We start from the raw sequence: 15,479 nt of genomic DNA, 5'->3' as shown, positions 1-15,479 counted from the left end.
TGGCACTCATTCCCAAAAGTCTTACGTGTGTGAAGCTTGTTGCAGTAATTCATAAGAAATTGTAATTGAAATTTCCTCACTTTTTTGTTGTATTTATCATTGAATTCATTGAAATGAAAATTATTTATTTTTAATGTATTTCTCTTTCAATAAATACTTTTCATTTGACGTTTTTGTTATTTATACATAATATTTTACTACTTTATACAATCTATAAAAAGAGGTAGTACACACTAAATAGTTGGTGGCACTTTTTATCCAACCTTGGTACAACATGAAACAAAAATAGCTTCATGTTCCAAGGATTGAGTCATACATTTTCTCCCTTTCCCTCTCGAATTGTGAGATACTACTGAGCTCCAGAGCTGTAAATTCATAAAGTTTGTTCCAATCTGTTAGTCGGAACCGTACTTGGAACGGTTATCGGAAGCGTATATAGATATTTTCTGCGCAATCTCTGGCTATGCACGGTTCTTGTAATATTACTTGCTATCAACAATTATCGAAAGGACCGTGTCAGAAACAGTTCACAAACGATACCTAAGTCGGTTGAAACACAAATAAGAATCGTACGTATAACGGTAACCGCCTGGTTGGAACGCGTAATCTCTATTGCGCAGAATCGTCACCGTACAAAGGCCGGTTTTTTGATGGGTTGGAACGAACCTATAAATAGCCGTCAAAGAGAATGTACTAAACGATAATAAATTGCTTGCGCATGCAGAGTAAGTGCCAATCAGACTCATAACCTCATAACTAGACTTACGGCTAAGTCAAAGCTTTGGAACTTAATTTGTCATGGTTGCTACTACGTTCGGCGTTGATATTTTTATGGTTCTAGCTCATGCAGAGATTCACAAACTCCACTAATATGATTATTTTTCGAACAGACATAAAATATTGCGACTAGTACAGTAATAATTTCTGCGCATATTAAAAGCGGTACTTCGGATAGGCCATGTCTTGTTTTGTTTGCTACACACTTAACTTGGTATAATAGATCATGGCTCCTGTCATAATTTATAATAAAAACGAGTAATGTGTTTGAATATTCAATTGATTGATCAATGATCTTCTCATATCCGCATTAATGATAGTTTATTTTATTTCAGGACACAGTATGGCCCCAGATAACCGGTACACCTCAGGGAGAAGACTTGTACTGTCGATCCTATGCCTACAAGCTATTTGTCTTCAGGTTACCAGCGGTAAGTCTTCTTTACAATTATGTCTAAATATTTAATTGAAGTGAGAGTTTTGATTGAAAAGATACGTTGGAAGAACTTTTATAGTAGCATTTATTTCATCTCGTATGTGTTGGAAGGAGCAGGGAAAAGTTGCAGTTTACTTCAAATAATACTGTACATATTATCTACACTACACCAATACTCAAAATTACACTGTTTGATGTAGACTTCATCAACCAAGTTAGAGAGAAAAACTTCGGATAGAAGTTACACATTTATTCCTCAAATTATGAACTATAGAGTGATCTATGAGGATAAGTCTCTTTATCTTCAATACCTCCAAATGCATGCATGTCTATTTATGTTGGAAATGAACTAAGTGCTCTTTAGACCGGACATAAAAGTCCACCTAGTTTACCCAACATATTGCTTGTCGGGTGTCGTGATAATTACGCATAATACCGAAAATACCACTCTTTTTAAATGCATTATTGCAACCCTAAGATTATCCAAAATTTGTTGACATTTCACCTTTTAGCAGTTTTATCTCGCAAAGTTCCCCTGTTTATGTTTAATTATGACGTTTTGTCTTTCGCGGTTACCTGTATTGATAAATATGTTCTTTGTACCTTATTTTTATCACTTTACGGCTTATATAGACCTAGATCGTTTTAACTGCATCCAATATACACTCTTTTAAACATATCTTGACTAAAAACCCCATTTACGTAAAAACTGACTTATGACCCTTTATGCACCGGCTACAGAATTTATTGGATTACACTTTCTTAGTCCTCCTCCTTTTGGACTGCGCTGAAAATTCGAGGCACCCATCTGGCACTAATTTGTATCATATTTAAATGTTTGTGTATGATTCTTAGAACACTTATTAAATGCCGTTATGAGCTCCAGTTTCTTTTGTTTTTAGGTGCCGGTCAATTAGAACAATTTCTTTCACTAATTTAATGTTTTAAATAAATAACAACAATATTTATTTGTTGAAAATGATGAAGACAAGTCATTGTGAAGAGCCTCCATTCCGTTTTTGAGTTGTGTTGGTCGTTCGAGCTCCATTATAATAAAACGTATCGAAAATTTGTCTAAAAATGGACGAGACTTGTCACTGAAGCGTGTACTTTATTCACCATATGATACAAAGAACTGATGAACTGCACTAAGTATGTGAAGTAACTGAAGGTCTGAATATACTCCATTCAGCTTTTACATACTGTATATCGTTTCGTATCGATAATCTCGCGTGATTTTTTCACGAGCTTCTAAATTGCTCCGAGTATTAGCAGATACGAATTTCTCATTTTAGCTGAACGGAATGTCTGGTATCGTGAAAATACCTTTATCGTTACACTTTGAGTAAAGTGTTTTCATACTCTTTTTCTCGCTATCTAGCAATTTATCGCCTTCAGCTAAGTATGCATTTACCACTGGGAACTACATCTTTGCTCGGAATTTCTGGCGAAAAGATGGTAATTCACCCCAGGAAAATTCAGATTATACAAATTTTATTTATTTAGCGACGAAACGCTGAATAATTTAGTTCGAGAAACTCAAGCATGATTTCTATGGATGAAATTCAATTGTAGAGAGTAGATTTTGAAATGATTTATTATAAAATTTACACAAAGGAATACTATAATCAAATAACTTTCATTATTTTCATTTAGCTTAAATACATATACATAAATATACATACATATGCACTAAATTTAATTTTGAACCTATGATAACTAAAGATATTTTAATTGAGAAGGTTCTTACAAAAACCACCAGTTTGGACTTTTTTGGGAAAGTGGAAAATATTTTGTCATCCAACGTTTTGCTTAATTTGGTTTCTTCTCATGTAACAGATATTTCATTTTATAATTAGCGAATGTCAGCCAAAAAAAATTGATCAAAATTTTGGTAATATTTGAAATAACCACGTAGTTTCTGCTTTTTCTGTGGACAATGTTTGTTTTTACGGGAATTTCTATGGAACTGAGGATTTCAATATCAATCTCAATATCAAAACGTTAAGAGAAATGCTTATTTTTAAACAATGATAAGTTGTAATAACTACGAAGAAAATCGGCATCATTGTTTAATCTTCCGCGCCACTACTATTGTCTTCGCTGTCTATTTCAACTTCAGGTTCAGTAGTAATACTGGTGCTGGGTTGAGCAAGGTTTGATTGTAGATTGAGATAATAGTGAGCATACTTGGGAACTTTTAGGCATTTAGCAAGACATCGTAGAAAATCTAGCTTCTGGGGTTTGATTTGAATCTCACGTTGATACAGGGACTTTAATGTTAGTTCTGTGCCTTCTTCTAGCTTCTTCCGGTTTCGCACATGTATTGTTTCCCAGGCACCTGTGTAAGATTGCTTAATCTGTATATAATCTATTTCAGCAGTTATTTTAATTACTCTTACTGATTTTATTTTCATAGACGGCTTTGGATTTTGGCATAAAAAATAGCATCAGAGCTTCAGCCATATTAAAATTACATAAAATACAGTCAGACTGTACTTCTCCTGTGTTTTCCTTTTTTTTGCCACAATTGAACTAAATAATATTTGATGGTATTGAAAATTTTGAAAATGTGGAATAAGGCTTAGAGGAATCTAAGTATCAAATAATTTTTGTTTTGCCCCGTGCATCCATGACTTAACAACACTAAGTCTTTGTTGCTTATATCTGTCCTCTTGAAATAATGTAACAACAAAGAAGTAACATCATTCTTAATAACAGTTCCATCATTCATGAACATAGTTGCATCATTGGTTGCCAAATCATGCACTCTAAAAACATAGTACCAGAGTTGGCTGGCAAAATAAACATCACCAGTTTGAATGTGGGGCAATGGCAAATTTTGCATGTAATCAAACGATGATCACATAATAAGGCCTTGCTTTGCATTTAGTTTACATTGCCTTTTCATCTTATAGAATTTGTCAGCCTTACATAGATGAAGATTAACTTTACTTACACGTTCTTCTAAATCAGTACATAAATTTAGTTTTGATATAAATCTATTACAAATGGTACACGTGTCAGATCTCGGCAGTCCAAACTTCTCTAAAATCATTTTATACATTGCTACAAAGCCTATTCCAAATATTTTGGTACTTTAATTGGAGACCAAGACAAGCAGTGGGCCCCCCACGCGTGCTGTGTTAGTGTTGTAACATGTCAAAACCTACTAACCATTTTGACGACTGCAATTTTTGTTTAACAACGACTGAAGGTTAATCTAAGAAAGATCAAGTATCCAAATTTGCTATACGACCTGTTCCCCATAACGAAGATTTACCAGTACTGATTGCGCCTTTAGATCTGAAAAATATTGTTTTAGAAGATATTGGAGACAACGTATCATCAGGAAGCTCGGAAGAACAATGCACCAACCCTACTTTTATTCCAAGTACCAGTTCCAGCGAGCCACATTTGATTGTTAACAGTGAGTTGAATGATTTAGCACGTGATTTGAGGTTATAAAAGCAACAGTCTAAGCTTCTTGCATCTTGAGGAATGGAACTTGTTAGACAGATAGACAAAAATTACAACCTTCAGAATAAGAATTGCTACATTTTCTGCATTCTACAGTATGGGAAATTCATTGTGTGTGTGTACTGATATTGATGGTCTAATGAAGGAACTTGATATTGAGCATAATCCCTGTGAGTGGCGCATATTTATTGACTCGTCTAAATATAGTTTTATCACACGATGGAAATTTAAAACCATCTATACCAGTTGCTCATGCTGTGAAGATGAAAGAAACTTATGAAAATATTTGCTTGCTTTTAAACAAAATTAACTACAAGTATAAGTGGCAGAAATGTGAGGACCTGAAGGTGATTGGAATTTTAATGGACCTTCAGGGAGGGTTTACAAACCATTACTGTTTTCTTTATCTAAGGGACAGTCGGGAAGTAGATCAACACTATTTGGCACTTTAGTAGAACGTGAATAAATCGGCTCTAAATATAATTTACAATTACTATTATTACTATTGAGTTTATACTGAACATGTGGAAAAACTGAGTTAAACATAAATACCCAATTATTTCGGATGGAATTTTATTTTCCGTATATCATTTATCGAAATATGAATGTTATAGTAATAAATTCAAAAATTAAATAATCGAAATGCGGTTAAATCATTGAATGAGACAAGATTAAGGGAGATTAATTCAATAAACGATTTGTTTTGTTGATGAGGTGGTAGCGTGACAAATACATCACCGAGAAAAGCACCCTTCATAAAGTCACGCCAGTTGCAAACGTTTTAGGATGTTGCATGATTATATTGCTGTTAAAACACGAGTGAAGAATTAGTCGCGGTTCAAATTTGTCATTTGATTCACGTTTTATAACGAATCGTCACGACCCGTCTGACAAATTGTTTCTATATTAAAACACTCGTTAACAGTGATTGTGGAATTAGTGGAATGAAAAGATGTAGATAACGTTGATGGATCATTATTTTAAAACATTTTTTCTCTATAATATACTTTTAAATAAACTAAATAGTAAATTGTTTTTATTCTAGGAGAGATCATACAAAAGCCAACCAAAATAAAACTCAAACCGAAGTATTTTGACCAAAGGGAAGTTATGTTATGAAGTCATATGACATCTCTGGGTGACCTTCTGGATAATTTCTGCAATCGTAATTAAATCTTGACACTATGAAAATGAAGATTGGCAGTATTCTGATTAACAATAAAAAATAACAAACTTTAATGACACAATTGATGTAATTTATTGTGAGAGTATTCTGACTAAAGAAAAGAAAAAAACTGGACAGTTTTATACCACAAATACCGTAATTTTCCTACATCGTTACTTGAAATTGTAGATTAAGGGTAATTTAACAAAAGAGGAGAAAATTTGTGTTGAAATTTCTGTGACAAACTAAAATCAAGAAAAATAATTTTTAATTGAATTCACCTAATAGAATGGTGGTTTATTAAAAAATAATCGTATTTTTAAATAAATTCTGCACATTTTCATTAAAAGGTTTTGTTTGCTTGGTTGGGATTATTAATTTTTAAAACTTACTGCATACAATGTTTTAAAAACTTGAAATATACTTTATTGTAATACCACAACAAACGTTAAAATATATTTCCCTGTAACAAAAATGAATAATTTTAAATTTCAAGAATTTGAAAAGATCTAAATATCTAAATACAGAATATTAATCTAATATTTTTGTAGACTATAACATAAGTTTTTCTGTCGGGTGCAAATATGTGTACATTTCGGGCATTAGACACACACGGTCAACTATATGTAATCTATATATAGTTGATAATGAGAGAAGCGAGACTTTTCTAAATGCACTCCCGCTACCTGTGGTGTCTGCTCTCGTACTTTGTTTATAGTAAGAGCAGTGCTAAGCTTGTTGATAAACTAAGCCCTTTTTAATTGGATTGGAGGTCAGTGGGAATAATTGGAATTATAATGAATAGCATCTAACCACAAAAGTGACATCTAACCTCAAAAATTCAAATAGCTTCATATTGCATACTACTGTGCCTTCGACTTCGTTCCATAGAGATATTAGCAATAGAGTAGGTATGCCTACATGTGAGAGCGTCTTGCGAATGAAAAGAAAAAGAGTATCATCAACGGTAAAGTGCGTACGTAACCTGTACGTCTGTAAATAAATATTAAATTTGCCCAATATAAATAATGTGATAAAGATTATTAAATATTTGTTGTCGAATATGTCTTACTACTGTGTTCTCTGCAAAAAAGAGCCAATACCTGGAGATAAAAGTCGCAGTTTTCATAAGTAAGTCCCTATAAGTAATTCAAGAAGTAGTTGTTTTGATTTATTGTTGACAAATATTTTATGAAGGAACTTACAGTTTTAAGTAAACACAAGTTTTTTGAAAACTTGATTATATTAAATTATATTGAGTACGATTTGAATTATAATATAATCGAATGTATCATACGCAATTAAAAAGATTTTATTGAAAAGCCGGAAGTAATATTAATATACGTACTGGTTTTTTATGTAGTTCTACTAATTTATTAATGAAGAATTGTTAAATAAAGTGTTATATTTGATTCTTAATGAGTTTTGGCTCTTCAGAGTATTCCATTTTGTTTACGTACTGATAAACTGAATTTATTCTTCAAATTCCGTTTACTACAGATAAATAATGTTAACTTAATGGAATGCAATAAAAAATTTTGATCGATATAATAGGACTAAATTTTCAGTTATAATGATAATTAATTAGTCTTGCAAAATCAATTTCACAAATAAAATATAGAAGAATATCAAATAATTCTCTCAAAACAATACTCCTAAAAATATATTAGAACCGAGAAAAGCAAAATCTAAAGGCTGAGATCTTGACACCTCGGCCACTGTGAATTCATGGATATACATAGTGTGAAGTACTTCAAAAACTTGTGGGCTGAGAGGCTTAGCCTAATGACTTATAAATTGGCTCAACCTATTTTTATTGAATATTACTTGGGAAATATACAATTTTTTTCATTGCACTAGATTTAGTTTATCAACAGTATTGCAGGAAAGATCTTATTCTGTTTCAATTCATGTTCTAATTCGAAATATAATCAACGCGCATACGCCATTAGACAGAGACAGCAATACATAAATTATTCTCTCTCTTTCTATCGGCCAGACGCTCCCACTTGTATGGGCGCCTATAGCATGCCTACTCTATCTGTAGTACGTTCACGTAAATAAAGGTTTTATAAACTCTTATTATTTATTTATTACCAAGGATAAAAAAAATTAATGTTTGATATAAACAGAGCAGTATATTGAACAAAAACTACACTTACAAATCTTGGCAAGCATGGCACCCGGGCGGCACTAACCCACGGAGCGGCAAAGGGCAAAATGTCTCTAAAAAAATAACAGAACCTCATCTTGCAAAAAATATTTAGTCTTTCTTTGATAGCGGCATTTCTCCGAAGTATTGTTTTCCTATTATTACAACAATACCAAAATAGTGCGATGAGCGTTTGGGCGAATCGGGCGGCGTAAAAAAGATAATAAATAGGTAATAATAAAGAATAAGCCGCTTGCTACAAAAACGACAGGTACTTTTCTATCCGACTAGACTAAAAATTTACCTCATATCACATCTCACTAATCAAATTTCGACTAGATACGCTAATTGGTCGGCATATTTTGTTCTTGCACCCGGGTAGCGGATACCGTAGGCTCAATCCTGTTGTCGAGATGTATACAAATAATTTATTTGCTTCACTCACTCGGGAAAGAGTTTACACCATGGTCCACCCCTGAACCGCGTAGAGTCTGCCCCTGTGCCTTGTTGATATTCATTGCAAACAAAAACTAACCGGGAATTGGTGACTTATATATAATTGGAACTTTTTTCAAATTAATAATATGCGAAGGAAGGCCAGGAGCGCTCAAATAATTTGAAAATTCGTCGAGTCGTCTTGATCCATAACTCGGTTTATGGAGATATACTCAACAGATTCTTTTTCAATTTTGACGAGAATCTGTAAGTTTATATCGGTAGCTCGACCGTTCCGAGGAGTCAATATGGTTCTTTCGCAAAGCCAAGAGTTTGCGTGCGGAGTTTGAATTTCATTGCCATGAACAGCGGAAATGAGGTCTGGTAATGACTCAACCTTAAGGCATAAACTATCAGGCAAAACGATTTTACCATCTTCTTCCGGATATCTACCCTCGCCAATTTGTAGCAATAAATCAGAAAAAATCACTGTTGCGCTCGAATATTCACAGTTAAGTGCATTCGAGTAATGTGACAGTATAATACTTACTAAAAACCTTCTTTAATCTGAATATTGTGGGACGACTTCATTAATTTCATTGTATTTCCCAAAAAAAACAATAAATCGCTATTAGAAGTGGTTTTCATTCATCAACCTTATTAAATGTATATCACCAGTAATTTATTATCTTGAACTTTTATATCCCACTACTCATCCAATCTGTGAAAACAAAAAGAGAGATTTAATAGAGTTATTGTCTTACATACCCACAATTCATCATAATATTTACAGCAATTTGAAAACATCTTCAACAGCTATCGATGAAATTTCTATTGACAACATCGATGACCAAAATTATTAATTGTTTTTCAATTTTTATTGCTGTATGGTGTAACAAAAATAAAGATATTAATGGTGATATTGATTTTTATTCCTGGTCAAAATGGCCTAACCTAATAAACAGATGCTATTTTATGAATGTTGATTTTTTTACCTACTACCAATATGTAATATCAAACATTACGATACTAATATGAGCTTAGTAATGAGATACTTTACCGCACTAGTGGAAAGAACTCATGAATAAAAAATTAAACCTCATTTATTATAATAATTAAACACAACAACACCTATACAATTAGTGATGTTTATTCCAGCTGGATTTCCACCCACCATGTCTCTTCAAAATGTCCATATTAACACCATCATCAGCAAGTAGGTATGGTGACGATCTTCTAAAACAGTGACAAGTATATTGTGTATATGGATTTGGTAGCTCCAGAAACGTTGTTATTTCTTTTGGAATGCGCCCAAAAGTATTGATACCAATTGGTTGAGAAAAACATTTTCTATTTTTATATAAAATGAAAAACGGGTCATGGACTATATTTTGAGGTCGAAGTTGAACATATTTTCGGACGTTATTCAAGCAGTCAAATCCAGCGATGTTTCCTCTAATAATAGCAAATTCTCTTTGAATTTTAGTTTTAGTATTCGGTATTTTGATCGTTATAAACGTTACTTCGTCAACTACATCACCAATTTTTAACTTCATCAATTCTTCTCTTTGGCAGGCGCCAAACAGACCCACGATTAAGGAAACCCATAAAAATAATATGCTACATGGAAAAGTCACCGTATTTATGTATAATCTTACCTTCATCATCAAGAATTGATCATCATTGGTTTCTTTAAAAAATCTGGGTATATTTTCCTTTGATTTTTTCGGCTTGTGACCTTCACTTTTCCGCTTCAAGAAAGCCAATAGCTGTGAATATTTACTTATATCCACATTTTTCTTCACTGATATCATTATTCTCAGCATATGTCCATGATGATGCCTTTTCTTTTCCAGCTTTCCCAGCAAAATAAGCTAATAAAGTTTTATCCGGACATTTTTTGAACTGCACCAGTTTTATTCGCTTATATTATTTTTCGAATTTATTGCGGGATTTAGCGGGTACTAGAGTTTGCATTGCGTTGTTTGCAGCAAGTTCTATATCAGAATCCACATTTTCATAGTCGGAACTCATGTCGATACAATTATACTAAACTGAAGTGTCAAACTTGACAGTTCGTAAAATAAATCAACAATGAGCGCAGCGCTTGCTTGTTACATGATTCTAATATCATTAATTTGAGGAATATTGACTAATTTTGAGTAAATAGTTAACATTATTGGTAGTAGGTAAAATAATGTACTATATTCGTATCGTAAATTCATATTACGATATTCAATGGGTTATCAAACCCGGCCTAACGGCCTCGTTTGACAAATTTCCCATCTCATTTCGTAATATGAATCTTTACGACACCTTTATCGTAAATATCTATTACATCATTATCTTCTAGCCTAGGCCACTTCTGCGTTTGCGACCTCAATTATGGCTAAACTCATTTTTTGATTTATTAATTTTTTCATGGAAACGACTTAATATCGAATACGAGTACATCCTAGGTACTTACTTACATGTTGCCCAAATCATGCTGAAGGCAGCCGCGAAGCGAAGTTCCAAACAAAAGTGTACAAACAGACAGACAAACGGATATTTTAAAGCTTAAAAACTGTCCGCTTGTAGACAGTAAATTATAATTCAAAATTTGACCAGAATGGCGCCCCTGTCGGACGAGATATCATATATGAACTTAGTTATTTTGATAGAGTGAAGTAGGGAAGCGGGTGGCACATTGTTACAATTTTTAGATAGTTGTTAATATGGCAAAAGCTATCAAATAAATTATACATTTGATTACTTGTAATGTTACTATGTCTATTTAGCTATTAAAATATGACTGAAAAATTAATAAAATTTATGTATTTTTTTCACAAAGGAAAATTTAACTAAACAAGTAGATTGTAACATCTTACCCCGGAATTGGGGCTAGTTGTTAAATCATCGGGGCACGATGTTATGGTGGATAAATAAACAAAATCATCAGTGATACACTTTACAGTCTTCTAGCATTTATGAGTAATTATAATATCTAGTATGTTAATTATTTAAGTTTTTTTTAAGAGAAAATCACTTTGGCAGGAACATTTTTAAATCTTATATAAAAACACAGACTTAGTCTGCAAATAAGAACTTGTAGTAACTGAATTATTCACTTTCACTTCTTAATTAGTTATTTTAATAAACTTTTGACAAACTAAGCTACTTTGGGTTCTAACATTTTTAAGGCACTTATATTATAGGAAGATATATAGTAATTTTTATAGAGGTAGATTACAATATCACATATAAATTGTATCAAAAATCAAAAATTTCGTATTTCGGATTTTTTTACTTACTTGGTTGAAATCGGGACAAACGCACACAACCTTATAAGAAAACGAATGAGTCCAATTATGTCCATCAAAGAGTTGAAAATCACGGTAAAAAACTCGTGTAACCTCTTACCCCTGTAACAACGTGCCCCCCGCTCCCCTATGCAGTGTAAAAAATTTTGAAATGACTAATGAGTCGTTAATTAAATATTGGTATACTAAATCTTAACTATTCACGTAGTACAAAATAATTTTGAAAATATAACCTAGAAAAGGCACTTTGAGATAACGCTGAATATTAATTAATTATTGTGAATTTCTGGAAAGAAAGTATCAATTATCACTTATTTCTTTCTCTGTCCTAATTTTTGAATTCCTAGCGTTTTATTTAAAATTTACCCTCATGCGATAGTAGCGCCTCCCTAACGTAAAGAATTTGATGGTTCTCCTTACCTCTACCTTCCATAGATTGGATATTGACGTGACCGTCGGTAATATTGTGCAACGGTATTACAGTACTCAGGGCTGGAACTTCATTAATGGACTGTTAGATGTCGTTAAAGAAGCTAGATCTCAAGATTTTTTGACAAATTACTTTTTTATCATTCGTAAAGTTTTTTCATGCCAACAAGTATCATATGTTACTTATAATACCTCCTAGAATATATGTACGCAAAGCTTTCGCGTGAAAGAGTTAAAAAGAAACAAATAAACTTACATTCACATTTATTATAATGGTAAATATGCTTAATGAAAACAAAATAAGAAGGCGGTGTTGATGGTATGATATAGAATGAATTGCCTGTTGGAAACAAGTGAACTATTACTGTCACACATTTGTCAAAAATCATCTCGTTATTAGTTAGTTATTAGCAGTTATTAGATTCTGTTTTAAAGAAATATAATTCTTAAATATGAGGAAGCGTTTGAGTTGTTACTACAGTCGATATCACAGCAGAGGAGTTTTCCTCCGACTCGTATACCAAGTCTGCACTACAAGAAATGTGCAGCTTCCTGTGAATCGAAAACCACGCAGAAGTAAAAAATATTGTTAATGTGGTAGGATACGTGAATGTTTATCTTTATCCCCCCATAACCTTGGGAATATTTCCAAATACCGTCCGAAATATTTTGAGGGAACATTGGTGACTACTTCAGTAAAGCAGATCTTGTTCATAACTTTTTTTGCTTGTCCTTTTTTAAAGAATAGTAACATATCTATATTTGTATTAAATTTTAATCATATCTGAAATAGCATTACATCAAAGTTTAATTGTAACAACATGGTTAATTTACTGTACGGCCATTTTATGACAATTTAAATTATCGTACGTTAAATAGAATTGATTTTTCTAAAGTAAATGATAACTGCGTAAGTATTAAAGTTTGAGATTATTATACTAAAATTGATATGAAAGTTATTATATTGTAGTTATTGAGTAATAAAAAATTCTCTAGAACCACGAAGATTGAAGCAATCGGAGTCCTTATTCATTTGGTAACAACGAAGGACTTCAATGTGTCTTACTGCCTTTACTATTTATATGCAGGCAATATATAATATTTTATTGGCATAAACTGAAACTGCTTTTCTATTCACCCGTCAGTTACTGATTTTATCTATAGAAAATGATGAGCTACATTTTGAACACCACTAATTATCTATTTAGGTATCTAAGATGTTAGATGTTAGATTTGTTATATGTTTTACTGAACGATTTGTTCTTATTGTTATTAATATTCACCAATTGGCGTCAATTATGATGAGAATAGTAAATATGCCAATATAAGAACTTTCCATCCAGAATAAATTTTTAATAACCGTCTGGATGAACCAGTCTAATGTATGTTTGAAGAAAAATTCTTGCAGTTTACAAATTTCTTAAGATATTACGGGACAGAAAAAAGAAATTTTATTAGAACTTTAACTGTATCACCGGTCTCTGAGACCGGACGGAAAATTTGATTCTTCGACATTGGCATCCCTGATAGTTCGTTCACTTTCTCCCTGTCAGTAGCTGTCCAGTAGTATCTCGCCAATTGATATTTGTAGCCTTCAGTTGGCTGCGAGCCGCCTTACCGGAGCCATCAACTCCTTCATCTTGTACCTTTCATTTCGAGATAATCCTCTTGTGACTAGATACCTATTCGTACTAGACCTAGTAAATAAGCTCATAAAGCCACATATGACCAGACATATGACATCAGGGTTACCATACAAGCATATGTTGGGAACGAAGATCCTCAAAACCCAGCCATGGCTGCATCCCAAGTGACAAGCTAGAAAATAGAAAAACCTGTTCCAAGTGTCGAGCATCAGTGGAGAGGAAGACAAGTTATAAATGCATAAAATGTGACCAGCCAATATGCCTGGAATACTGCAGGAAAGTGTGCTATATAAATTTGACTATTGGATCAACGAAATCTTGGTTCAGTTGGTTCAGCCTATCCAATGTTAAAACACATTTGACTGTCGCTTATTCTGAAACATTTTGTTTTAAAAAAAATATTAATAAAATAAATAAGTGAAAATATAATATTTGTTTTCAATTCCCATGTATACAAATTATTTATAAAACTATACAAAGAAATGAAATTTAAGCATTTAAGTTCCAAATTGCATATAATACATGCATATATTAAACTATAATTTGAAATAAATCTTGGTATTCAAGTAAAAATTTGTAATTGTTAATGATAATTCAGTTATATTCACAATACTTACTTTATTTAAATTGTATTTATTTCTATGAACCTATGAAACAATATTATATTAACGTTGATGATTAAATTGCTTGGATTTCATATATTTTGTATTGATGGACAAAAACTTTTTTAAAAAAAATCAGGTTTATAATAATCAACCAACCAGAACCGGACTCACAGGTATTTTTTCATAACATGTTTCCTACCTTCTTCTGAACTTTGTGAATGAAAAATGTGCGAAATTTCTCAAAGAATTAGATTATCGTCAATAAAGTGCCACTAAATTGGGTAGATCTCAAAAATTTTGCTTTTTAATTTTTATGTTTTCAAATACGCTCTCCAGTGGTGGACCTATAATTCTAAAAATAATTTCCACGTGTTTTTTTTCTGTTTTTCTGTGCCATTTTTGTTAATTTTTTTTCTTTAAAGCTCTTATATAATCCAATCCTCAGATATGGCTGATGGTCGATCTTAGTTATCCTGCCAGAGCAATACAATGTCTGCCCAACGTTTGATGATACAACACTTAAAGCAGACGTATGATTGAATAAAATCAAACAGGCATAAATGCCTAGGTTTGCCTAGTGTCAATCTTTTGACTATACACTAAAATTCATGTTACTTTCTTATTGAAGTCCTAAAACAATACAATATTGTTAAAACTTGGAAAAAAAAAGTTTTTAAATGATAAATAAACGAAATATTTTCTCGTTACCATGGTTGCCTCCTGGACAATACTTAAGCTTTCATATTTCGTTAATAAACAGTCCATTTTTATCTCGTTTGCTTTTCCATGAGCATTATTTTAAATTTTCTGAATATAATCCTTGATTAGAATATATTTAACTAATATGGAACCAATATACCAAAAACAAATATTTCCATTTCTTGCTATTCTATTCATTCATGCATTTTTGTTTTTAGGAACTTGGGTTGTTCGTTATCCTGGTGAGTAAAAGTCAACATCTCTCTTTCCAAATATCATTCAACTTCAAGTAGAACTGAGTTAAGCTATCTTTACCTTCATCATTCATTTCATTCATACAGTTCTCAAATTAC

At 32.3% G+C, this 15,479-nt stretch overlaps 1 protein-coding gene across 1 annotated transcript in view; it reads left to right on the top strand.

Moving 5' to 3' along the window:
* Positions 1–671: 671 nt before the first annotated feature.
* The window catches only part of LOC130441225 (tolloid-like protein 2), a 133,694-nt gene continuing 118,886 nt past the window's right edge, over positions 672–15,479 (top strand). Inside the window, exons 1-2 of the mRNA XM_056774805.1 lie at positions 672–725; positions 1,113–1,208. Of these exons, the coding sequence (XP_056630783.1) occupies positions 719–725; positions 1,113–1,208 (103 nt within the window). The 5' untranslated portion in view covers positions 672–718. The remainder of the gene's footprint in view (positions 726–1,112; positions 1,209–15,479) is intronic.

The sequence above is a fragment of the Diorhabda sublineata genome, chromosome 3, assembly GCF_026230105.1.
Source record: "Diorhabda sublineata isolate icDioSubl1.1 chromosome 3, icDioSubl1.1, whole genome shotgun sequence".
In the NCBI taxonomy this organism is placed as follows: domain Eukaryota; kingdom Metazoa; phylum Arthropoda; class Insecta; order Coleoptera; family Chrysomelidae; genus Diorhabda; species Diorhabda sublineata.
Note: the sequence above shows the minus strand (reverse complement) of the source record. Positions and strands in the feature narration are given on the sequence as shown.